The sequence below is a fragment of the Dendrobium catenatum genome, unplaced genomic scaffold, assembly GCF_001605985.2.
Source record: "Dendrobium catenatum unplaced genomic scaffold, ASM160598v2 fragScaff_scaffold_1400, whole genome shotgun sequence".
NCBI classification, from domain to species: domain Eukaryota; kingdom Viridiplantae; phylum Streptophyta; class Magnoliopsida; order Asparagales; family Orchidaceae; genus Dendrobium; species Dendrobium catenatum.
Window position 1 is genome coordinate 810,570 of NW_021319862.1, and position 17,190 is coordinate 827,759.

Here is a 17,190-nt window from a genome sequence, read left to right on the forward strand (position 1 = left end):
GGACACTTGGGGGACTCTTCCCCTTCGAGGAATGGGAGGTTATGGAGGGTACTGGGAAAACGGAGGAGACCCACGGGTGAGGAAGCTGAAAATGTCCGTCTTTGAGGGCGAAGACGGCCATGGAGATCTACAAAGTGGAGCGTTGCTTCGCTGTCAACGGGTTGACAGAGGATGAAAAATTGACAGCGACGGGTCTGTGTCTGGAAGGGAAAGCTTTGGCATGGTATCAGTGGCGTGAAAGGAGGGAGCCCATCCGAAGCTGGAGAGAGTTCAAGGATTGCTTATTAGAGCGTTTCCGAACCGACGGGGGAGGAGACTTCTATGAGTAATTCTTTGCCTTGACTCAAGAAGAGACTGTGGCAGATTATCGGGATCGGTTTGAGTACTTGGCTAGCAGATTAGATCACATTTCAGAGTCAGCTTTAGAAGGGTGTGACATCCCAGACGTCTATAGTGAAAGGATTCGTCGACAGTCATGATCAACCATCACTTCCTGCTCCCTTGCTCAGACCTGAAATTGTTAGCCACATATAATGAGCTTCAAAAAGCCCAGCAGGTTACCATAGCCTATAACTGAAATCAAAGCGCGGTACGAAAAATAATATGCATATCAATCAATCAAATCAATAACAGTCACTTACACATGATCATTGAATCGATGCAGGTACGGAAATCAGTACAGAAACAAAAATCAATGCATAACGGAAATCAATAATCAATGCATGAACAATATAATCCAAATCATCAGTGATAGAATCAGTGAACAGTAGAAAATCCCATAAAGCTCAATGAATCAGTACGTGAGTCAAATCTCTACAGTAGTCATTTTATCTATAACATCAGTCAAATCAATGTAGTAGAATCGTATTAAAACATACACTTGCAATTCCAGTTATTCAATATCACTTGCTCAATAAATCATATGCAATCCAGTAAGCTATATCACGTGTAAAATGTCAGTATAGTGAATCAGTAGTAGCAGCGTATGTATCAATATCAGTAACAATCCTGTGACGACATGAACGATTATGCTATAATAGTGAAATCGTGTAGTAATAGTAAATTCATACAGTAACGATAAATCCTCAGTAAATAAGTCCGTACTAGTAAAGCCGTCAAATCAATATCGCATCAATCACAACAATAAAATCAATCAGATCAGTAAATAAAGAAATCAATTTCGGTCAATAATATCATTCGGTATGAAATCATATAAAATGATCAATTCCATACATCGTAAGGACAGTTGAAATCAAATCAATATCAATAAATCAATAATAACAATTAAAATCAATCAATACAGTAAAATCATATTCTAGATCACGTGCTCGGTAAATCACATGAATCACATGTATCAGGGTATCACATGTATCAGTCAGTATTCGGTGTATCACGTGCCATAAGATCAGTGCAATGAATCAGTAGTATCAGTGAATCAGTAATATCGGAGTCGGTATCGGTATCAGTATCCATAATATCAATGAAATCGTGCAATGACAGGAAACTCATAAATCCGTACATAATTCAGATAATCACAGAAATCGTATATAATCAAATGAAATACAAAATTCAGATACTTGATTAGAATAAAATAGCTGATACAGAAGAACTGAATTTATTTCGAATAGCAGAATATTCAAGTCAGATTTCGTAGAACCAACGAAATCGTACAGAACAAACATAATCATACAGAATAAACGGAATCGTACAGAACAAACGGAATCATACAGAATAAACGGAATCGTACATAACAAACAGAATCGTACAGAACAGAATTCAAATCATAAAAAGAACATTTTACATAACAGATATCAGATTCCCGGACCCTGACAGAATCTCAACCGATTCTGACCCCTTATGCCTCCATTCCCTAACACTGACAGAATCTCAGAGCAGTTCTTGTTTTCAGATTTCCCGGACCCAGACAACGGAATCACAAAGGATTCCGGCCCCTTATAACTCCCTTTGTGCTTAAAGCACCAGAACAGAACAGATATACAGAATTTTCAGAGCAGATCTTGTTTTCAGATTTCCCGGACCCAGACAACGGAATCACAAAGGATTCCGGCCTCTTATAACTCCCTTCTGATATCACAGCACATCAAAGCATTCAAATCAGAAAAATCGAATACTTCAGAAAATTCGTCAGTGGCATAACGGCATTATACAGAATTTCCACAAAATTCACAAATTCAGAAAATCACTAAATTACCAGAAATCGTGTAAAACAACGTTACAAAGCTTTACTTGTACTGAAGCAATATTTTTCAACAGCCAGATAGTTTTTTTATTAGATAAAAAGCGCACAGAACTCAAAATATCCGGTAAAAACTTTCCAGAAAATACTCAAATCGTACAAAAACATCAGTTCAATAACATACCAAAAGTTATGAGGTAAAAATTTCGTCAATACAAAGATGTGCACGTTTTTCGGTAACGGAAACACAAAACTGAGCAGAAAAATACCAAAACTCGAAATCTTCGAAATCAGAAATAGGATTCGGATTCCTTAGAGCTAGCTTCTTGAACTCCCTCCAACGTCGTATGGGCCTCCTCATATCTCTCCACTGGTACCAAGACAACACATTCCCTTCTAAACATAATCTAATTGCCGTCAATTTCGTGTCCTCCGTCAACCCATTGACTGTGAAATACCTTTCCACCTTGTAGATCCACCAATGTGCATCCTACCTTTCAAAATTGGGCATCTTCAGCTTCCACGCCTTTGGATCTCCCCCATTTCACTTGAATCCTCCATAATTTCCCCTTTCCCAAATGTTTGGTCTTCCCCAGGGCCCCAAGTGTCCCGATCCTCCCTTCCATGCTCATACTCATACCCCTCTTCGCTTTCTCCTCTCCTCCCTTCAGAATCAGCACCCCTCCTACCATAACCACACCTCTCTCCATGCCTCCTACCTCTCTCCTCAAAGATCTCCATCTTGTTTTCCCTCCTACAAATTTCAGAATTCATATTTCTCCCTACTGGACCCCTTGCCTCCGATGCCGTCGTTTGACTTTGATTTTCTAATATTTTCTTCACCATCTCGTGGAGATCGGAAACTTGACCTTCCATGGCTGAAATTCTAACCTCCACTGTTGCTTTCATTTGACTCATCTCCTCTTTAAGTTCTTCCAACGTATCTACTTTCTTGGCCGCCATCAATGCCTGAATTTTTATAAATTCAAAAATTTGGATCTTGACCCCAAAAAATAGTAAATAGTCCCACTTCTGGCCAAGAAACAACCACAAGATATAGTTGATCCTCAGTTCGAGAGGAGGATCTATCTCTCCCAATCCCTAGACCCCGCTAGAGCCTAAGACACCAACTCCAAGAAGAAAACAACCACAATAATCTTGCATGCCCTAACCCCAATATGAACTCCTAATTAAAGCAAACATAAAAAATGACAAAAAGGACTAAACAGCCCCCCTCTCTCTTCCCTAGGATGTGGACCCCACCCCCAAGGGGGCGGCCAAGTGAGCCTACAGGTCAACAGGCTTGCGCCTATTGTAGGTGTAGAGCTGGTCCAACGACTAGACTGGTCTGGGCGTATCATGATCACTCATAAAAAATCAAGCCTCTAACTAAACCTAACAGTGAAGTTGTTCCACGACAAATCTTGAGCCTAAAAATTTATAAATAAATAAATTAAAAAAAAAAAATTCTTGAGCCAAGATTAGAGATCGCCTGGAGCCTATTTTTAAGGCTAAAATATTACTACTATCATTGATACGAAGAACAAGTTAATTGATTGATTACGGTGTTTATGTAAGATTTTCTCTAGATATAAAAGTTTATCCACATGTTCCAAAAATGGTCTACTTATTTTTACGAAGTACAGGTTAAGTTTATTTTACCATTGTTGTCATTGATAATGATTAAGGGATTTTTTATAGTATTATCCAAAGAAAGATATACGATTCAGTATGATAGCCAGATCCAAAGTCTCCAAATTCTACTTCGTATATCTACTCTACACATCTAGAATATCGTAGGATTTATTTCGTTTAATTATTAGAATTATGTTTGTTTGAAATTAGAAGATAGAATTATTAAGATTATATATTTAGATCATATTTAAATTTTAGTCTTACCTTGTAACTTTATTTCTATAAATAGGAGTTTTAGGGCTTTTAAATAATTATTGAATAATTAATTGCATATGAAAATATTCTCGCTCCCTTTATTCTCTCATCTCTTTCTCTCTGTTAATCAGCTAGCTTTTCCTATTCTTCCAGCATCTCCTTCCACCTGATAATTTCTCACAAAAGTTGAATATGGTGCTAAAGTATCCATCCCCGCTACAATACTGCTATAGCACTGGTCCCCACTACAATGTGGCCGTAGTTCGGCTGTCTTCAAACTGCAATTTGATTCCTAAGACAAATTCAAGGAGAAGAGGAAGAAAACAAAGGCCCATCATCAAATTGGTATCAACTTAATTTAGGGGTGTAAGTGAGCCGAGCCGGCTCGAGCTCGACTCATTTATGAGCTCACTGTCGAGCTTGAGCTCGAGCTTGAGCCGGCTTGGCTCGTGAGCTCGCGAGCCGACTCGAACAAACATTAATATTTTAAAATAATTTTATTTTATTTATTAAATTTAAATATTAAAAAATTAATAAAAACCTCCTAAATTTTATTTAAATGTTAAACATTTCAGATTTTCTTCTAAATTTTGACTAAGTTTTAAAAATTCATCCTAATTTTTAAAAATCCCACCTAAATTTAAAAATTCCCGCCCATGGCTCGCGAGCCGGCTCCAGCTAGTTTACAGTGAGATGAGGTCGAGTTTGAGCTCGCTTTCCATCTAACGAGCCGAGCACGATAAGGGCCTAAACTCGACTCGATTCGACTCATTTACACCCCTAACTCAATTTTCTACTCTATATCCATGATATAAGAACACTTTCTTCTACAAGCCAGTAACCTCCAGGTTAAAATCGAGACAACTAGCCACTATTTCAAATTCCATCCTCTTTTTATTGCATGTGGGTCAACATAAATATCACTGTTCATACAAAAGATCCTTACAGTTGGGATAAAACTTACGATAATAATAAAAATAATAATAATGATTATGATACATAGGATTATTAAAACATTACTAAAAGACAATGTATCAGATTTGAACTGCAACTGCCAAGCCTAGCCCTGAACATCCTACAGACACAAAAAAAGTACTAATCAAAAATAAAATATGGATATAAACGTCTGCTGGTATATTATTTCACAGATATACACCCACACACAAGAGTTTAGTAGAAATACAAAATTTTATTAAGCTGCAGAAGCCTCCATATTTTGACTTGGTATAGAAAAGGAAGGTTTGATTTGAAAAAATTTCTCTTATAGCACAATATTTTCATAATATCCATGCAATGTTATATTATTAGGCCTTTTAAACGTATGTTGCACTGCTTTAAAGAGTTTCACGTCAAGTAATTCTTTCTGCCTGGAAATTTGCTGTGCTCCCTTTTTGCCCACTTATGACATGCAACAGAGAAAAATACAAGCTAAGAAATTTAAGATTAGCGCATGTGATCTAATTATGGCATTATATTAAAGTTCTTGGCCTCTCAGGTTTGAATTTATGCATTTCTGTGGAAGTATTAACGGTTCCAATTTGAGACCATACTCTTAAGGAGAGAGACTCCGAAGAGAAGTGCAGCCACAGGCAAAGAGAAGCACTAAGGCGCTTCATACTTACATTTGTGGACAGCACAAGTTGTCGATCAAGGCCAAGCCAAATGACAAACAAAGGCTCTAGGAAATGATGTCCTAACATGCAACTGTTTGAATACAGAGCAACTTGCGCATGTTTCCATTAGTCCTGTAAGACCATCCATAGGAATTTTATTCATGGTCTCCACACTCTCAAAGGTAATGTAGAAGAAATCAGTAAGTAGCCTAATAAGCTCTTTGTTTAACCATGCCTCCTAAAATTTTGAACGATAACAGGTAAGTGTTGGTTGACGTTTGAGATTTCAATGTTCATGAGTTTCATAATATTTTGGCCAAGAAAATACTGCGAGAGAAGCAGATCGTGAAGAAGGTGAAGAGGGTGAAGAGGCTTGGGCGGGGGGCGGGGAGAGAGAGAGAGAGAGAGAGAGAGAAAGACTTGGCTTATTCCCTTTATATGTTGCTTAGCATTTTAGGGTGACCCAAGGAGCTGCTGGTTCTAAATGTTTAACTCTTCTTACCTCTCCTATGGTCCAAAAAAGTCCCTTATATAGCATTGCACAAATATTTATTTTTGAAGGTTTTTCCACGAAACAAAGCTATTTAGTCACTTGAGAGCTCCAGATGCTTCTCTACAACAAATAATTTCCCCCAATCCACCTTATTACTAGCACTAGATTAGCAAAACAGCTATGATGAAGACATATGTAGAGATATGGCCACATGGTAGTGTTGAGAAGCTAATTTCGTGAGGTGGTTGTCGAGTGAGTTCTCTAATGGTTGCATCTTAATTTCTACGTTAATGACACATAACTTTACTAGCAAAAAATCCTCTAGGTAAGAGTTAGAGAACCTATTGAGGAGACCGCGGTGAGTATAAAGAGTGAAAGAGAATCAAAAGAGCAAAGTATACTCAAAAGTATCAAAACATGTTCAAAGATCCTCAATGTGTGAAAAAAGATTCAAAATGTGTCTCTTCACCATTTATTTATAAGATTTAGACGGTTACACGAAATGCTAAACGTAATAAAAAAAGTACAATATTAATTATGATCCATTACAGATTGTACATGGCATGTGGCATGAACTGATATTTGTCTAAGTGACTGTAAGTCCTTAAAGTAGCTTTCAATTACAAGGAAAGTCCCTTAGGCGAGTCTTCCTGGACAAGTCCTATGGACAAGTCATTGCAAGACGAGTCTATGCGAGCAAGTCCCTTGGATGCGGAGGTGAGTCCTTGGAGGGTGTTCTTCATCATCTGGGTATGAATGGCGAGTCATTCAAGATTACAATAACCAATAGCTGAGGATTGTCAGAGTCTAGGGGTCATAATCATGGGCCCTAAAGAGCGCACTACTTATACTTGGATCAGGGGATGAGAATGGTGACTTTGATGGTTTGGATAATGGTGAGTGGCCTTGGGGAGCTAATCTTCGTTATGGCGAATGTCTCTCTCGAGCTTAAAAAAAATCAGTATGAGTCCCTTGATGTGCATACCAAGGTCAACTTCCTATTTTATGTCGTTTTGAATAAGTCATGTTCCCTCCAAGTGAGTGGCTTAGGCAGACGATGAGACTACTTTGGGAAATTTCTCCTACTAAAACTTGTTAAGCACCCATGAAATAACTACAAGGAGATGTCCGAGTATGCATTTAATTCATCGATTTACTTGTCTTTTTATTAGACAAATAGTAAAAAGGACAAGTAAATTTATGACAAGTATTTAGCGTTTTTACTGAACAGTAAAAAAGAGAGCAAGTATAACTTATTTCCCTATTATTACTGTAGACATCGTGCAGATTCCTCATCATGACAGTAATTTGACCTCACTTTGATGTAACACATGCATGGAGTTACAAACAAAGATTAACAAGAGAATTTATTAAAAGTTAACCATCATAAAATTATGCATCAAATCAAAGTAGGTTAAGAAAATTCACGGTTTTCCTTTTTGCTTAGGCAAAGAGATACATGAAGAGTAACCAAGACACTCTCAATCCAATACAAAGGCGAAGTAATGTAAAAGCTTATAACACAAATCCAACAGTTAATAATGAGATGTTCACCGTGAGGATCGGCTCTCTCTCTACGAATCTAGGCTGAGCGGAAGAAGATCTTCCACACTAGAAGTGAAGTGACCGCTAGGAAGGACGAGCCGAGGAACGTAGTTGTTGGGAAAGTAGCCGGAGTTGGAGGAGGCACGGAGCGTCCAATAAGGGACCACGGGGTTCTTGGTCGTTGAAGCTCAATGGTCCCGGCAAGGAAATACACGATACGGTTGACGTAGCGTTCAACTGTGACGTCGTACTCTCAATCCGGTTCGTAGAAGAGGGAGAGGAAAATGTCGATCTCCCCTTGCTCGTTGTACGTGAAACTGTGATCGACCTCAGGATCGGCCATGCACAATAAGCATGGGGATGAGGGAACACGAGGAGGAAGACCAAAGAGAGAAGAGGGTGGTGGAGAAGGGAGGCGGTGGCTGGACTAGGAGGGAGAGGGTGGGGGACGGCTAGGAGAGGTGGGGAGGAGGCTAGGGTTTAGGAAGAAATTAGGTTAGGTTGGGGTGGAGGTGTGGTTTGATCTAAATCTGAAATTAATCTCAGATTTTGATTAAATTGGGAGGGAAATAATTTGAAATTTGATTTCAAATTTATTGCAATTAATGCATTGATGGAGGATTAATGGGATGGGGCCGGCGGCATGGAGAGAGAGGGGAGAGGGGTTTAGAATAAAAACTGAAATTAATTTCAGCTTAAGTGAAATTGGAGGGAAAAATATTTGAAATCAATTTTGGATTTCAAACAAGGGTGAGGGAGTGAATGAGCATTCAATGGGGGAAGCCCATTATGGGGGCCGGCGGCATCATGAAGGAGGGAAGGGATTGGGGAAGGATGTAAGGGAGTTTCCAAATAGGCAATGAATATTAGGAAAGAAGAAAAATAAATCCAATTTGATTTATTTTAAAATTGGGTTCGATATAGAAACTTTCCTAATTTGGAATTCCCTAAATGGAAAGAATTTGAAATTCGAAATTTGAATTTCAAATATGAAGGCTAGGGGAGAAGAGGGCCGGCGGGTGGATGATGGGAGGCCAGTGGCCAGATGGCCGGCCGGTGGGTGGGAAGGTAGTCAGCGGCTTGGGCGTCCCAAGGAGGCCGGTGGCAAGGAGGGAGGGGGCTCGGGTTCTCCAAGGCAGTTGGAGGGGTGAGGTTTTCTTTAAGGGGAAGAAGAAGGAGATAGGTGTAGGAGGGAAGGAAATTTAGAGCCACAAACCTCAACACCACATCCACTTGAACTCACAAAGAGATCCACGATACTATCTCTCAAGAACTCACAAACAGATCTAGGGAAATTTCACGAACTCACAAACAGATCAACAAGGGAAAAATTTTCATTCATCAATAATTCCTGATACAATAGAGGAGGACATAATATATAGGCCTAAAGAAAAACAAAATATAATGACGTAAATGCCCCTGGGGCTACTAGTCATTACAACTAAAAGAAAGGGTACAATCGGTAATATCAAATAATACATAATATCAAAATAGAACTAAGCAGCAAAATAAAGACTGTGGATCGTGGACATCGATCTGCGCCTCCTGCGCTGATATACTCATCGAAAACATCTATCGATGTCCTCATCACACTTTCCCTTTCTTTCTACAAATATTGGCTTGAGATGTGCCATCTCATTACTTCTGATCTTTTATTGACAATTAGCTTGTTCGAGAATGTTGAAATGGACCTTACCGAGCTCGCTATGTTTAGTTTTAAACATGTGAAAAGGGAAACACTTCCCAAACATAAATAGGACGAAGAGGAAGAGAAAGAGGAAAAGAGGAAGATGGGGTTACCAATGAGCGAGTTGATGGATGTTGAGGTGAGTGCCCTTCGGGACACAGGACTAGTGGAGCTGATGGCTCCAACACCTATTTTGGAAGGTGGAGGCAACCAAAGTATCATTCACTACTAAGTTGACATCCTTAGTGCCACTGGTGGTGGTTTCACCGACTATGAAGAGTCCAAGGACAGTAATCCTCTCCTCGAGCTCCAAGAATGTAACTTCAACCATCAAGCAAGCAAAGCATCCTCCTACCAGGCGACCAGCAGAAGTGACGACCATTGAGGATTTGGCCCCCATGGTGAAGGTAAGAAGAATTATTTACAAATTCATAATCGAGTATTGTCCGGTGGAGTTTGAGCTAAGGGTATGCCTCTCCTTGAGTGAGTTATTAGTGCATCTGTCAAGTGAGTTCAAGGCACTGGCATTAACGCAATGGGCTCCTAGCTTATACAGGAAGACGGGAGTCCTTCATGATAGATTGCTAGCCTTTAAGTTGTTGGATAAAGTTTTTGAGATGTTGATCCCTCACTATTACCTAAATATCTGCATGACTTCATTAGCTACTCAGAAGATAGCATTCTCTACCAATGAAAGAAGTTTTCTTAAGCAACGTTCGAAACAATATCAATTCTTCCTAGTAAGTTAACGCCAAATAAACAAAGATGGGTAACTAGCACTATCCGCTGCAAGTACTAAATATGTCAACTGATTCATGACAATGTAACGAAATTCCTCAAAGTTAGATATAAATGATCTTACCAACACAAAGATATTGTAATGTAAAAATTGGCAAATGTCATCTCATCCACATTGGTTTTATCATATTTCCAGCATAAAGCTTATTAATTCAAACTATATAAGAATTCTTCCCAAAATATAGTTTTTTTTTTTCAAAGAAAATGAAATATAAATGAAGGTAAAACATGAAAGAAAAAAGGCAATAGTAAGAAAATTTTTCTACCTAACCGAGCGAGTCGGTTGATCCATCCCGGGATTTGCTGCCTAGTCAACCTCAGACATAAATCTTCGGTAAAGTGGTTGCAGTTTTTGGAGATTAGGTGATATGTATCCCCGTAATATTCTGCAGACATTGATTCCATGAATGTTCGAAACTCTAAAGGTGGCATGTTAATGTAGCCCAATAAAAGGGAGCATCTGTATACAAAACCAGGGCAGTTCCTGGGTTCAACCTCAAATACACCACTTGTTGGAAAGTCATGAGCCCCAAATCCATACTCTAAGCCATGAACTGTCATGGGGAAGAAACAATAGTACCAAGTTAACATTCTATTATGTGATCTCATCTGAGAGTTATCATTCGCATACAATTCCATGCTCTACACAACAACCCACTACTACAATTTCAAATTCCTTGTAACATAACTGTAAGAAGAGGTTGCCAAATTCAATCATCATTATGGAAAGCATTTATGGATAAGCAATATTTTGATAGAAATTTGTTGAGTTAAAAATGGCAAAGAAGACAGAAGAAGCAAAAGCTGCATCAAAATTAAATCTTCACATGATCAAAAGGAGATTGCATTGCCAACTCATTATTAGTAAAAGAACAAGTGAACTGTTGTTTTACTCAGAAGTGAACTGATAGGAAATGCTTGTAGGCACAACAATTTTCTTTTTGAATTTCAGCCCTTGCAAAAACAAATTGGAGAAGAATTTGGAAGAAATAACCAAAAATAAATATTTTTATTGATAAAAGATGAAAGAAAAGGAACAATATACAATGGATCCTCAATTAGAGAGGATGATCCATTTCTCCCAATCTCTAGCCGGCGGATAGAGCCCAAACAAACCCCAGGAACTCTCCAAAATTCAGTAAATATCCAAATAACTCCAAACCTAAACAATCTCATCTATTTAAAGCATACAAATATGATCCCAATTACTAACCAGCCCCTCCCTAAATCAAAACCTTCCTAAACCTCCCCCTCCTCTTCAAGTAATGGGCCCCACAAGGGGGCATATGGCTGGCTTGGCCGCCTAGAGTAAGACGGCCTTCGTTGGGCCGGTTCCGGTCTAATAATACCCCCCTCCCAAAGACATGCCTTGTGCGCAAGGTGGAAAACGGACTCCTTCCTCAACTTCCTCATTATCACAAGTGGTGAGAACCTGAAGAGTTCGGTCCTTACATATGTGCCCCAATATATACCTCTCCTCAACTGAAAGTAGTGCCAAAAAGTAGCTCCTTTTTCCTCTTCTCCTGTAACTCTGTTTCTGCAAACTCCTTGAAGTTGTCTCCAGGTCTTCTGCCTACAATCTTCCCTTTGGGGTCTCACGAAGAGTACTCGGTGTCAGCACCTTTGGTGCCAAAAAGATGGCGGTCATCCTACATGAGCCTCCTGAGCTGTTGCCTCACGTCCCTCACGCTAGGTGCCTCTGATCCTCCACCAACTGAGCTAGCTCCATAGCCTCTCCCAAATCACGAGGCCTCATTAACCTAATTGCCGCTCGTATATCTATTTTGAGCCCTTTCATAAAGTTCCCTTCCAGTACAGTCATCGAGAGTCAGTCCAATTTGCTAGCTAGGTGCTCAAACTGTTCACAGTATTCCACCACTATCCCCTCCTGTGTCAGGGCGAGAAACTAATCATAGAAGTCCTCTCCTCGGCTGGTTCGAAAACATTCCAACAAGCTGTCCTTAAACTCTCTCCAAGTTTGTATGGGTTGACTTGTATCCCTCCACTGGTACGGGTACCATGCCAACGCTTTCCCCTCCAAGCACATCCTGGATATCGTTAGTCTCTCCTCCTCCATCCTATTGATGTTAAAGTACATGTACATCTTCACCTTGTAGATCCACCATGTGCATCCTCTCCCTCAAAAATAGGCATCTTCAATTTCCTCACCCTCAGATCTCCTCTGTCACCCCTGCTTCCTCCTAAGTTTCCCATTCCCCAGGGGGTAATTCCCCCCAATTGTGTCAATCATCCCTTCTCCGCTCGCACCCAAACCTTTTATCACAAGCTCACCTTCTCCCTTCAAATTCAGCATCCTTTCGCTCATATTCAACTCATCTCCTTTCAAATACGAGACCTCTTCAATCATAACCAAGCCCTTGCCTTTGAAATTCAACCATTCTCCTTTCAAATTCAAACCCCCCCCCCTCCTATACTCATGCCCAACCCCCTCATGCCTCTCCATATACACTCTACCCGGCTCCCTAGAAATAGGCCCTAGGGTAGGCAATTTTTCTGCTCCCTCCAAAATCTCCACCTACTGATCTCCCCTTCGTTTGATTGGCTTAAAGCTTTCCCCACTTCCATATATGTCAGCGGCTTCCCTCCCCTCCAACGGCGATTTTTTAGTTTGGCCCTCAAGCAATTGCTTCAACATCTCCTCCATAATGGAAAATTTCAAGTCGATCTTCTCATGAACGACTGAAATTTTACTTTTTAAATCTGAAACTTGAGTTTAGAAATAAAAAATTTTAGATTTCATTTTTCTAAACTCCTCTTCCAATACTTCCACCATTCTTCCTGCCATAGGTCCTAAGATCTTTGTTAGACTTAAAATTCGGATTTTTACCTCAAAAATAGCAAAAACAACAATTCAAAGGAGAAAAACTGATGCAGGAATCAGCCCAAACAGCCCCAAAACTACCCCGGACACTGCTCTAATACCAATTTGATAGGAACGCTTGTAGGCACAAAAAGTTCCCTTGCTAAATTTGAATTTTAGCACTTGAAAAACATATTGGAGAAGAATTTGAAAGAAATAACCATAAATAAAACTTTTTTATTGATAAAAGAGAAAATGAACAAGATACAATTGATCCTCAATCGAAGAGGAGGGTCTGTCTCTCCCAATCTCCAACAGGCGACTAGAGCCCAAGCAAACCCTAGGAACTCTCCAAAATTCAGCAATATCCAGATAACCCTAACCCTAAATAATCTCATCTATTTAAAGCATACAAAAAAATACAAATAAAAATAAAAATAAAAAAATAAAAATACAAAATACAAAAAAAATATAAATATGATCCCAATTACTAAACAGCCCCTACCTAAATCAGAACCTGCCAAAACCGCCCCCTCCTCTTCAAGTAATGGGCCCCACAAGGGGGCCATCTTGCTTGGTTGTCTAGAGTAAACCAGTCGGCCCTCCTTGGGCCGGTTCCAGTCTAACATGAACCAAATTTATTTAATAGAATACCTTGCTCTTAAATTTTGTATAGTTCCACACTTACATGTGCAGTGGGCTTAGTTATGCTATGCATATCTATCAGAAGTTAAAAATTTTATGCGCCAAACTTATAGTTCAGACATTTTCTTATCACTAATGGGTTTTAAATTTACTTCACAGGTGAGTGGGGATGAGGTTTCATTAAAGTTTTTCACATTTCCATCAATAGCCAAACAAATATGCCATTCAAGATTCCACCAATGAACATCTAAATTCTCCTCCCTGAGTCCCAAGTAATTAGTTGAGCACATTATTTATGCTTTTTTTTTTCATTCAAATACAGTTAAATTACCTCACACAACTCATCTTAGCCTGTTGGTTGAGAGCTTAGCCTTCCAACTAAGAGGTCTTGGGTTCGAGTCTTTGTGTATGCATTGTGTGTGTGAGTTAGCCTTAAATGGCCAAAATGTCCAAAAAAAAAAAAAAAAGTTAAATTACCTCAATAGCAGTATTTAAAACTAGAGCATTATCATCACTGATAAAGTAAAAGCCTGCTTTAATGATAAATACAAAGCTGCAGTTAAATTACCTCAATATACGTGAACAAACAAATCAAAACTAATGATGCAGGTGAAAGTTAAATAAAACAGGAAATGTTTTTCAGCCTTCATGCCCCATGTTACAGTTGAAGCAAACAAAAATAAACTAACTTTATTTCACCATAAAACTGATTGATCCAATTATCTAAACAAGGTGTTTGGTAAATAAAACCCGATAATACCATCCTATTCAAAGGGAACTACACTGAAAAGCACACTCTAGAAATCAAAAGAACCGCAACTTGCACGAATTCTACTGAAAAACATAAACCAAAATAAAAATAATAATAACAGAATCTAAAGAGAATTAGTATAAAAAAAATTAACATATGCCACCTCACCTTCAATGCCCGAGTGAAAGATGCCTAAACCGCACCAGTACAAGTAATTGTTCAACGGGGTGAGATCGTAGACGTTGAGGATCACCGGAACCCCGTTGCTGCTCTCGTCTTCTCCGGATGATCCCGAGGAGAAGACGGCCCCCATAAAACTGAAATCTAGGGTTCCGACGAACTGGAGGAAGATAGAGAAACGAAGGGGAGAGCGCAAAATCCTCTCCAACGCCGCGGCGGGATTAGAGCTGGCAGGCTCGAAGAGCGAGACGAGGCGGCTATATGAATCTTGGTTGCAGAAGCGCTGGGTTGGCACGCCTTGAAAGTTGGCACCATATGGAAGCAACGGCTCTCGCGGCCACAATAAAACTCACAATTAAGGTGCTCACAAATCAAGATTATAGGTTTGGAACTTTTATTCGGTCCGGTGAACGTACGCTCCTCTACGTTCGGCCATCAATATTTTAGCGTCACGTAACATGAAGAAAAGTCGCCGACTCAGACCCGCTATTTTTTGGATTCTTGCACGTGCGTTTTTTTAAATCCTTGACGAGCCGAACAACATCGCATCACCTTTTGGATTTATTTCAAATACCTAGCAATACCGAGCAAATACCAAGTTGTACCTAGTTTTTTCTAGCAATACCAAGCAAATACCTAGCAATACCGAGCAAATCCCTAGCAATACCGAGCAAATACCTAGCAATACCGAGCAAATACCGAGTTGTACCGAGTTTTTTCTAGCAATACCGAGCAAATACCTAGCAATACCTAGCAAATCCCTAGCAATACTGAGCAAATCCTGAGCAAATACTGAGTTGTACCGAGTTGTACCGAGTTGTGTACAACTCGGTATTTGCATGGTATTGATCTTCACAAAGCAGTATTTATCATTTTTGCAAAGCAATACCTAGCAAATACCGTGTTAAGCTCAAGTTTTCCAAATGAGCTTGAGCGTAAAAAATTTTTAACAAGCTGAGGTCAAGTTTAGTAAATGAGCTCTAGTTGAACTCGAGCTCATTAAGAACTAAATAAATTTAACACGATTAAAAAGATACTCGACTCGCATACACCCTTATTAAAACAACTGACTCCGAAAAATTGCATTACTCAAGAAAAATACAATTATTTGAATTAAAAAAAAAAAGATTATCCCACCCAAATTTTTTTTTATTTATAAAATTTATTCTTTTCAACAAAAAAACAACTGCATTATGTTTTACACAGATATAAGTGCATGAAGTCTTTTTTTATACCTCTTAAAACACATTATGTAATAAATTTTTAGTTCATCTTTTAAATTTTGGATTAGTACTATTTAAGATTATAATAATTTAGAGGAATTAAATATATGAAATATATAATAAAGTTATGAGAGACAGAGAGAGTTTATAAAAATTTATGCAAATTTTGATAAATCAATTTTCATATAATTTTTAATTTTTTATTTGAAGATATATAATAATACCATGAAATTTAATTTGATGTATATTTGAAATATATGTGGTGCTAGAGCTACATACAAATATATCATTTTATTTGGCTATAAGATAAAAGGATTGACGTCTATTGAAGCCTTAAAGAGCTATGGCCACCCTTTTAATGGATGTTCACATAATACTCCATTCCAATAGGGTGTCGATCATGATTCCTCATTCTCAACTTTCAGCAAAAATAAGAGTGTTAAAACGGATCGGTAGGTTGGGTTCGAGTCAATTCCAAGTTGCAGCAGGTCTAAACGGGTCAACCAAACCTGAACCGATTTTGCAAACAAGTTCAGATTTTTCCTGAACCTGACCAACACGGGTTACAGGTTGACCCGACCCAAATCGCAAAACTGATGCATGTGAACAAACAAGGACAATCAGCACGGTGCCGGAGCCACAAAGGAGATACGGCGGACCGCGGTGGCAAAGCGGCCTACTGCCAGCCAATGTGACCAGCCGACTTAGATCTAGGTCTAGCAAGACAGCTCACAGCTAGTATGCCTTTTCGATTTCATAGCCTCGGCGGCTCAACCTGCCGGCGACGTGACTGCAGCAATGGGGCCTGACGGCGACGCGACAGGAGAGTCGACACCGTGACAAAGCGTTGGCATGACACGACAGTCGCAACTAGACGCGAACACATCACACGATCAAGTTATCAGGTCAAAAAACATGTTGATTTCGGTTTCCTGGTCAACCCGAATCCGACCCGTTTTCCCGAACGGGTTGAAAACTAAAAAACGAACTCTACCCGCTAAGCAAATGGGTTAACCCGATCCCAAAATTTTTCAGGTCGAGTTAGGATCATTTTTCGGGCCGTGTCAGATTTTGACACCCCTGAAAGAAACAATAAAAAAAAAAACCAACTCTTCATCAATGTGATACTTAGTGTGAAGGAAAGCGTACTGTGGCAAAACATCAAAAGACAAAAACTTCAAACAATTCTAAAATTCCTTGGTTGCAGACTAATGTGTGCGTCAATGCTTCACATATTTTAATTCAGACGAAGTCATCCAGACATGGTCTCCACACCATCATCATCAATAATATAAGCTCAAATTGAACATCCCCCTCCAATTATCTTGTCCACATTCAAGAGTACTT

General features: G+C 39.3%; 1 protein-coding gene across 1 annotated transcript in view; it reads right to left on the reverse strand.

Moving 5' to 3' along the window:
• Positions 1-14,987, reverse strand: part of LOC110092238 (deSI-like protein At4g17486) — a gene marked incomplete in the record, with an annotated part of 35,462 nt that extends 20,475 nt beyond the window's left edge. Inside the window, 2 exon segments of the mRNA XM_028699868.1 lie at positions 10,495-10,777; positions 14,609-14,987. Of these exon segments, the coding sequence (XP_028555701.1) occupies positions 10,495-10,777; positions 14,609-14,753 (428 nt within the window).
• Between the last annotated feature and the right edge of the window lie 2,203 nt (positions 14,988-17,190).